We start from the raw sequence: 10,181 nt of genomic DNA on the forward strand, positions 1-10,181 counted from the left end.
AGAAGAGATCACATTACACCAGTCCTCAAAGACCTTCACTGGTTACCAATCCATTATAGAATAATTCATAAATCCCTCACCACAATCTACAAGAATATCCATGGGCTGGCTCCACTCGATCTACAAATAGCTCTCAAAAAACACTCCTCCAATAGACCCATCAGAGAAGCTTATAGAGAATATCTACAGGTACCACACAACAATACCACCCAACATATAACATTGAGAGATCGGGCCTTCTCCACAGCAGGTCCCCCACTATGGAACTCAATCCCCTTAGAATTAAGACAGGAACCATGTCTCCTAACCTTCAGAAAGAGACTGAAAACATGGCTGTTCATGAAAGCATTTCCAGACCCTTAAGGATTCTCTTCCAGCAATTGCAGCAAAATCTAATACAGCAATACTGAACATTTTCTATCAAATAAAATATTTATTTAAAAGAACAATTACTTAATTGAACATTCCCTTCCAAACGGAATCAATCACTTCAAACCAATCACTACAATGTTCTAATTCTTATTAAACTTGTTTATCTTTCCTTTAACTCTAATCCCAGTTAGAATAACCCCTGTTTATTGTAACTTTCTCTTCCGTGCACTTGTTTTATACTACTGTAATGTATACTCTTATGTTTTAGTTATGTATGTTATAATGTATTGATGTTATAATGTATTGATCACCCCTTGTTTTATGTAAACCGACATGATACGTACTCCCGTGAATGCCGGTATAGAAAAACACAAATAAATAAATAAAAATAAAATAAAGGCTGCAGCCTGGAGTTGCCTCCACACCTTCACCTCGCATTACTATCTGGACAGGGATGGCCGACATGAACGCAATTTCGGCTAGTCTGTCCGCTGCAATATTTTTCAGCTGTGAAACCAAACTCTCCCTGCCGTGGGCCCTTTGTTCAGGTTCAGGCTGTCTACCTTGGTTCTAAACAGCGCTAGTTGTTGTGCACCCTGGCACCTGTTAAGTGCTGTCTGTCCTATGTTTTGGGAGGAGCCTATAGCTACGGATTCACCCATGTGTGTGGACTACCATCCTGCTTGTCCTAGGAGAAAGCAGAGTTGCTTACCTGTGGATGAAAAATGAATGATTGCACCAAAGTACGAAAATCATTCTGCTCCAAGATACACTGCATATGGCATAGCGTTCATAATTTGGAAAAAACAGATCTTACCATGATTCGTTTCATTTAATGTTTATTTTCTTTTGTTTAGTTTACAAAAAGAAATATTAAAAAAAAAAAAGAGCATTAAAAAAAAGAAAGGGGGACACCTGAGGCTGCCCATCCCCACTACCCATCCTTCCCACCCAGAAAAATGTCAGGGCCAGGATCCTCCCTGTTGAGACCTAGGTCCAGGCCAAAGCCTTTTTCTTTGTGTAGACTTAGGCCACTGTAGGTAGCCGCAACCCCGGCCTAGGTTCTACACCAATCCCAGGCTTCAAGGCCTAGTCCCTTTGCCTCGGCCTAGGCCCGACACAGGGGCCCGGTTCAAAGGCCAGCTCACAGGCCCAGGACAGACATCGAAGCCCAATCCAGAGACTGGGTCCCGACATCTGGGCCTTTGCTTATACCAAGGTCTGGATGCTGGAACCTAGGCCTCAAGCACATTGACCTTTCTTATGATGGCTTCCGCTGGGGAAGAGTCAGAGTTAATTAAGTCTGGCACCTCCCTCCTCAGCGGATAGTACCATTTTGTTGTACAGCAGTTTAAATGAACTAGCCTATTGCAAAATTTACCCTCCGCTGAAGAGGGAGGCACAGGAGTTAATTAACTCCGACATATCCCCAGCAGATGCCGTCATTATAAAGAAGAAAGAAGAGTATAACGCATTTGAGGCCTGGCCCTGGTGTTGGGATCCAGCTTTCGGTGTAAGACCTGGGTTGAGGCCCTAGCGTCAGGTCCAGGCTGAGGCCCAGACATTGGGATCCGGTCTCCGGTGTTGGGCCTGTACCCAGACCACGATGTCAGATCCCTGATGGATAAGATAAGTGGAGGCCAGGAAGTTTCCCAGCAAATGTTTTGGGGCCTGAGCCTTTGCTCGGGTCTCAGTCTAGGCCCCATGGCTAGGCCGAGGCCTAGGATGAGATCTGGCATCGAGCTCGGGTGTAGGCCACAGCTTATGCCTAGGCGAGACTCAGGCCTGGAGCTAGGCTTGATAGGTGACCTGTAGGGGAGGTTCAAAACAAAACTTGAAAACCAACATAATTTCTTTTGATTTTGATTTTTTTTTTTTGAGAATTAAATGAAATAGGATATTTTGTAGTTTCGTATTTTGTTTCTCTCAAATGCACATCTCTAGACTGTAGCACTTGTGGCCTGGATGTTAAGGGGCATATAATATAATATCTAGCGCTTTCTAGAAAAAAAATTATTATAAATAAGTCTAATTTCTTTAAGTGCAAGTTGCTTGCAATGTGATCTTCTATTCCACACAAAAACTATTTGAATACCTTGTACAGAGTCTGCCTCAAAACCAACTTTGATAGAATCAGCTCCGTGCAATTGGAGTTTACCACCAACATGAAGCAGAAAACCCCCATACAGCCTCTAGTTGTCTAGTTCATATGGAGCCTGTTTCAGTTAAAGCCTCCTGCTGTATAATGGGGCATAAATCTGTTTCTAACTGAGCTGCTAAAGCTCCCTTTGAGCCTTTGAACATTTTTTCCCATGGATAAGCAGGCTGAATTAGCCATGTTGTCTGGAGAATGTTCCTCTGGTCCTCTGGGTGGCGGAACGCCTCAAAGCACACAGAACTCTGCTCTGTGTGTCTTCTCCTTGCGGTTCCCAGTCTTCCTTAGTCTAGTTTTCTCTGCGGTGCAGGTTGGACGTGGAGTTCCTCAGTTAGTGTTACCAGTGTTGGCTACAACATATTCTTTTCTTGTTTGATGTGGATATAGCAGGGCAGCAATGCCTAGACCACTTGGGTTTAAATTCTGCCAGTGCGGCAAGATTATGTCAGCTGCAGATGGCCATGTGCTCTGCTACCTCTGTTTGGGATGGACCATGAACCATTCAACTGTAGGAACTGCGGCCGCATGTCCCCGAGGGCAAGGAAGCAGAGGCTGGTGAAGATAGAAAAGCTGAAGGAGACAGCCTAGGGCTCGTATGCTCCAGAGCCAGCTCATGGATCCACACTGTCCTCCCCAGAGCCCAGTCAGGCACCCCCAAAGGTGTGAGAGGAAAGAGGTCTGCCTTGGTAAGCCCCTCAGGCGACCCAGGGGCCCCGCTAAAGCACGCCCAGTCTGCATCGATGCACAAAGCATCGGAAGATCCGCAGGGAAGTGAGGCCCAGGCACGACTCTGGTGACGCAAGTACATCGCACACACTCGACGCAGTGAGCAGCATGACACCATGCCGACGCACATGCGTCGAAGAGGAAGAAAGGCGATGCAGCATCGGGGTGTCGGAGAGACTTGACCGCAAAGAATCGATGCGTCCAGTAGCAGTGCTTCGAAGGCCATAAAGCCTATAGACCATAGAGTCCCACATACTTCACCAACAGAAGGGGACTCATTGACAGCAGCACGGCCACCAGTGATACATGGAGACTTGGTGCTGGACTTAGAGCTTGTCTCCTCAGATGTGAAACCAGTATCCATGCACAGATCATCAGGGTCATCTCATTCGTCATGGGTCTTCTCTGACCTGTCAGCGACCTCCAGATGCAAGTGGGAGGGGTTGCACCTCCAAGAACCCCTGGAGAAGAGGCATAGGCCAGGGCCCACGGTGGAGCGCACGACGGCCTGGCCCAGACTACCATATTCTTCTAGCGGCTGTTTCCCCCCGCAGAGGAAGCAGTCAACAATTATAGCCACAGGGGATGCTAGCCTCCCAGGCTATGACACAAATATCCCAAATCTTAGTCCAGTTCTTGTCCTTAGTGGAACAAGGTGCAGTGGAGAGTGGAGAAGACCACTACGGCCCTAGCCCTGCACCTACAGGGCCTCGTGATGCTGGACAGCACCTCTGATAAATGTCATAAACCTATCCAGAGCAGAGAAGGTAGGCAACTTCAAAATTAAGTCTATAAAGGAACAGTATTTTACTCTGGAAAAAAAATTAATTGTCCTGAATCAAGGAACCTTCTTGTTCTTCCATCTTATCCACCTTCTTTTCTAAAGAGTCTACATTTTTGTTATCCAGAAGTTCAGTCTCTGTACCTTTGCATTAGTATTAAGAGTTCTGCAGTTCCTGGGACAGAAGAAACATTTGTTCAGACAGTGTCATCTCCAAACTAGCTATGCCCTTCCATATTTTCTGTAGGCTAAAGACCTAAGGCCTAGATAGAACCAACCTGAATGACTCTTGGAAACAGTGACATCCATCAGATGTAGAAATCACCCCAGCCTCAGGCATGCCTCCAAAACCCTTCCAAGCCAGTATCCCTTCCCATCTTCCTCTGGGCTGAAAGTCCCCACAGCCTGCCTTTTGTAGCAGGGCTACTCCCAGAGTTCCTCATCTGGGCAGTTCAAGTAACATGTTATCAGTGGTGGCAGAGCTACTGAAGATACTGTGGATCCTCAGGTATCAGGCTCAAGAGGGGCAATCCGAAACTCTACACTTAAAGATGTTTCAGTGTCTGGAGTAGCTGTCAGCAAATCTTCTGCTGACAATCATAAGAACACTGCCGCTGCAGCCAATGAAGCCACTGCAGCTACAGAATTTACAAATTGGTCCATCGGCCAGACACTGAGACTCCTATGTCTAGAGGAAAAGAAATGGTTTTTCCTCTCTTTTTACCATTGAGAAAATTGGTAAGAAGCAGCAATGCAACAAATAAGGGGTAATTTTCAAAATGATTTACATGTGTAAATATAACTACTATTGTAGCAATTTTCAAAACCCCACTTCCACGGGTAAAGTGCATTTAGCAGTGTAAAACCCATTTTTAAGCGTGTAAATGCTTTTGAAAATCAGGCCCTTAGTAAATAGAAATTGCTGACCTTGATGAAATCCACATACCTGGGACCACCTGCATATCCACTATGTTAGATCCCCCTTCAATTTAACAATTTTTCAGACAAGTGATGTGCAGTTCATCCAGAATGCTCCCAATGTGCTTAACTGATGTCCATATCCAGCCCTGACAATTGGCCATGTTGTATCCTAATGGACCTACTTCACATATCTGCATCATTATCCCCTTCCACAGGTTTGCAATGGGAGCAAACTGGGAATTACTAAGTATTTCTCCTATCAAAAGAGAATAAAAATATTATGGTAGCAACAATTCAAACCAAGCCCAAAATCTTTTAAATATAGTCATGGCAAAGCAGGTAGAAGTGAGTCTGATCCATGCAGGTTAACAAGAATAACGCTGAGGGTATATCATCAACAAAATATGGAACAAAATATCCATCATGCTCATGTAACACACTGACAAAAGGGTTATTCTGTTGTCAAATATTATATCCTCTTTTTTTGTTTTAAAAGAAAGATCATTTTATAACATAGGGGAAAAGCATCTCCAGGGTCTTGCTCCCAATAGAGCCGTGGTCCTTCCATTTTTCATAGTGAAGTGCTTTAGGACGTTCTGCTAACTGGAACATTTGTCTATGTGGCTTTTGGTCTTAGGATGTGGAACAGAAGCTAATAATGCCACTGGTACTAGAGGAACAAAATAAATGTAGGCAAGTTGGAGAAGCAGGTGCCTGCTGGTTAGAATAGTGAATTTGGAACCAGGAGACCTGTGTTGAAACTTATGCTTCAGCAGCAAATTCCTATTGCAAGATTGCCAAAGCATGAAAATGTATTTTATGGGGAATCTGCCAGATTTTTACTGACAACCCAACTTTTTAGTGGACCTTTTTCCATTGCCATTTTATGAACAGCTGGATTTAATATGCTGAGATTCACCCCCTTTATGCATCCAAGTAATCTGCTGTAGATGTCACAATATCACACACTATCACATATCACACACTACCTCACAATATCACACACTACCGCCCAGTGTCAGAGATTTAGGAGTAACCCTAGACAATCAGCTCTGCTTCAAATCCCACATTAAATCACTCCTAAAAGGAGGCTTCTACAAACTACAAATCATCAAAAAACTTAAGCCCCTTCTCCACGCCCATGACTTCCGCACGGTTATGCAAACCACCATACTTACCAAACTCGACTATTGCAACTCCCTCCTCTTAGGACTCCCCGCCTCTACCATTAAACCACTCCAAATCCTCCAAAATGCCATGGCAAGAATCTTAACAAACACCAGAAAAACTGACCACATCACTCCCATACTCCAAGACCTCCATTGGCTCCCCATCACCTTCCGTTCCCAATATAAAACACTTACCATCCTCCACAACACACTACACAACAACAATTCACCCTGGCTTGAAGACATGCCACAATTCCGTCAATCTAACCGCCCCACCAGAAACTCCCTTGCTGGCACTCTCCAAACTCCCTCACTTAAAACTGGACACCTCACCGCCACTAGGGATAGAGCCTTCTCCATTGCGGGCCCTACCCTCTGGAATTCCCTACCTGTCACACTCCGCTTAGAACCATCCCTGAGCCATTTCAAAAAAGGAATCAAGACCTGGCTCTTTAAACAAGCATACCCTAATTCCTCCCAATCCTAGCCGATGTTTGCCCATTATTCACCTTAATCCCAACCTAGCCTATACCCTTACCTGATCCTTATCTACCCCCCCCCCCCCTGCAACCTTCCCCCCCCCCACACCCCCCCCCCCTCTGTAACCGCCACTGTGTATCAAGTGCACAAGCCCCGCGCTACTGTAATCAAGTTCCACATGCTAAATGTGTCAAGTGCACATGCCATGTAACATTGTATATTAGTTCTTCTGCATATATAACCCTAACCGAATGCAAATAGTTGTATCGCTGCTTGTTAAATATCCTCTCTTTTACTTGTGTACTCACCCAGTTATCCCCTCCCCTGTTCATTGTAATTTCCTTTCCTTCTCAGTTTTTTGTAAACCGACATGTGTCCTACGAATGCCGGTATAAAAAAAAGTTTTAAATAAATAAATAAAATAAATAGATGTGAACTTATTTTTCCAGATTTGTCTTTTTTTTTTTTTTTTTTTAACTAATCAATAAATTTCCTAGCAGTTGGCCACCCTGGTTTGTTGTAATTTTGGGAAGACACTTTATCTCAGGTATCCATTTATAGTGTGATCATCAAGAACTTTCCCATGGACACAAAGTGGGAGAAAAGCCTTGGTGAGTCAGGCCTTTAAATTGCAGGGTCTGTGGGGAAGGGACTGTATTTAATTATTTACAAAGTTCCCTACATTAGGATGCTATAGAGATACCAAAATAAATTGTAAGAGACCTTTTACAGTATTGGTTCTCAACAACTAGCCAATCATGTTTTCAGGATATCCACAATGAGCATACATGAGATTTACATACGCTGGAGGCAGTGCATGCAAATTTCTCATGCATATTCTTTGTAGATATCTTGAAAGGCTTGACTGGCTAGGTGTGCCCCAAGGACTGCATTGAGAGTCCCTGTTTTAGAGGATGAAAATACTGCAGTGTGGTATATGCTTTCAGCAGTTTATACTGTTCATATTTGTTTCTCTGGTGCAAACTGTATGAGGTAACTCTTGAACCCCACACAGCAATACAATATTCTGTCATCTTTATATAGAATTACAACAACTTGAAATGGTCTGATTTTGGATCACAGTAATCAAGATCCAAAAAAAGGTTCAAATCCAATTATTCTGAGGATAGATGCTTTTTGCATAGCAAATAGTCTTGCTGTGTGCAAGAATTTTAACAGTTCTTTTCTGATTTACATATTTTAGTTTCCATGTGTTTTCATTTAAAAGCAGTAATTCAAAGTTTTCCCCAAATAGTTGGCTTTTTGTGAAAAAGAATATTATTAATTCTAGCTCATTTTATTGGAAAAACAGGTAGTGTGATTATAAGTCAGCTGTGAACAGTAGAGAAAAGTTGGTTTTCAACCTTTACCAGCTGAAAACCTTGAACAGAGAGATGCAGTATCTGAATATAATCCACTTGGAAATGGCTGAAAGACAGAATATAAATCATAAATATAGTGCATTTTTTTTTATCATTTAATATTACAGTTTATTGCAGTTAGCAAGAAGTTGTGCTGGTTGATCTTCAACTTCTGCTTGCTCTGTTTTTTGTCTATACAGCAACAAGAAAGACTGCATTTGGTGTTGTGTTTACTATGAAGAAACCACGAACAACTGGAGATGAAGAAAAAGAAGAAGCTGTCTCTGCGTGTAAAAGAGCCAAAATCGGAGAAGCATGAGGACGGAGAGAATTTCTTTGTTTCTGAAATTATACTTGCAATGATGGTTATGTTTTTAAATATATTTGCATAAAATATGCCTGATTTATTTTATGAATAAAATGTGATTCAAAAGTCAAGTCAGTGTCGACCCTGTAGCAGTTATACTAAGGATTGATGTCTTCCTGCTATCATAAGCTACTTTGATACTTTTTATAATATGTAGGATATCCATTTAAACTTTGTTCCATTGTATATTGACTTACTTTACTAAATCACTACATTAACACAGATTAAAATCGTCTCATTTTGGACATGTGTTGATGTATCACAGTAGTATTTACACTGAATTTTTTCTTACACTTTAAAAAAAAACATTTTTTCTCCTCTTTTCAGAATTTGAGATACTTTACTGTAACAACTAAGATACTTAGTTGTTACATTTAATCCAAGAATCAGCTTATATTAACATTATTCTGGGTGATTCATTTTTTGTTTTGGTTGGCTTAACTAAGAAAAAGTTTTTTTAAAAAGTTGCTGTGAGTCAAGGCAGGTTGCACAAGGAGTTGAAGTATATGTTAAGCATCAATTATTCCAGCTTTTTTTTTAACCTATAATTCCTGTAAGGCTAGGAAAAAAATAGGCCACAATACATGTTTTAATTAAGAGGAGCTCATAACCAGAAAGGAAGAAAATGTCTACAATAGCTAAATCATTCATATCTTAAATGAAGGAAATGGCCACTAGAGGTCTCCATTAACCCGTGTGAATGAAGCTTAATGAGCAGTGACTGTTAATGAAAACATGTGAAAGGGCCTGTGTACAGGTGGTCATGCATATGTCTAAATTTAAGTTTAGACATAATAGGAAACAGAGTATGGGCAATGGCATTCCAGTGTCATGACTGCTAGGTAGGAAATAATACAAGGGCAACACCAGCTATTTAGCAACTGTTTGTTTCTCTCCTGTTGTTCTTATCACAAAAAGGTTTCTAAACTTGTGAGTTGTGTTCATAATGAAATCATACATCAGGACTAAAAGCCCCAGGATGTAAACAAAAATAAATGATTTAATAGCATATAAGGACCAGTTTCCTTCCTAGTCCAGCATCATAGATCCCAGTAGCTTTTTGGTTTTCCTCTCACTTTTTCCATGACCAGCAAGCCTCTGTGCTTTCTTCAACTATGTCACTGTTTGTCTCCATCTCTTCTAATAGGAGGCTATTCCATGACCCCCCATCACTTTTCTATAAAGAAATATTTCCTTAGGTTGCCTAAAATTCTTGGAACCTCATGCCATGACACTTTGTCCTAAAACATTCTTTCCTCTGAAGAGGGTTTACTACTTGTGTATTATTTATACCTTTGAAATTTTTGAATGTCTCTTATCTGCCCCCCTTGCCTCTAAGTAAACATAAGTCCTTAAGTCTCATGTCTTATGCAGAGCCTGCACCATCTCCACCATTTTTACAGTTTCTTCTAAAAGTTTTCTCATATTTGGACTTTTTTCACTTTCTTCTGCCTAAAAAATGAAAAAAAAAATCAAAATGTATTAAAATAGGAGTTTGCTTCACTGATCTATACAATATATTCATCCTTTACTCCTCATATCCCTTTGGCTCTGACCTTCAGCTTATCACATTGTTTCTCTTCCTTAAAATCAATCACCAGCATTTTTTTTTTGACTGATTCACATGTATCTCAGATTCCATTGTGTACTGCTCCCTTGGATTTCTGCACCCCAAATGCATGATTATGTACTGTTTTGCACTGAATCTTAAATTATATTCATTTAACCATTTTCAAGCTTTCTTAGATCATTTCTCATTCTGTCAGCTTCCTCAGGGGTATCCTCTCTGTTGCAGATCTTAATGTTATTTAAAAAAAAAAAAAGCAATAATTTTGGATTGTAGCCCCCT

At 41.5% G+C, this 10,181-nt stretch overlaps 1 protein-coding gene across 4 annotated transcripts in view; it reads left to right on the forward strand.

The window, feature by feature from the left end:
- The window catches only part of RPP30 (ribonuclease P/MRP subunit p30), a 93,036-nt gene extending 84,633 nt beyond the window's left edge, over positions 1-8,403 (forward strand). For all 4 annotated transcript variants that reach the window (XM_029609852.1, XM_029609851.1, XM_029609849.1 and 1 more), the window contains one exon: positions 8,166-8,403. In XM_029609852.1, the coding sequence (XP_029465712.1) occupies positions 8,166-8,204 (39 nt within the window). In that variant the 3' untranslated portion in view covers positions 8,205-8,403. The remainder of the gene's footprint in view (positions 1-8,165) is intronic.
- The last annotated feature ends 1,778 nt before the right edge of the window (positions 8,404-10,181 follow it).

Source organism: Rhinatrema bivittatum, chromosome 7, assembly GCF_901001135.1.
Source record: "Rhinatrema bivittatum chromosome 7, aRhiBiv1.1, whole genome shotgun sequence".
Lineage (NCBI taxonomy): Eukaryota > Metazoa > Chordata > Amphibia > Gymnophiona > Rhinatrematidae > Rhinatrema > Rhinatrema bivittatum.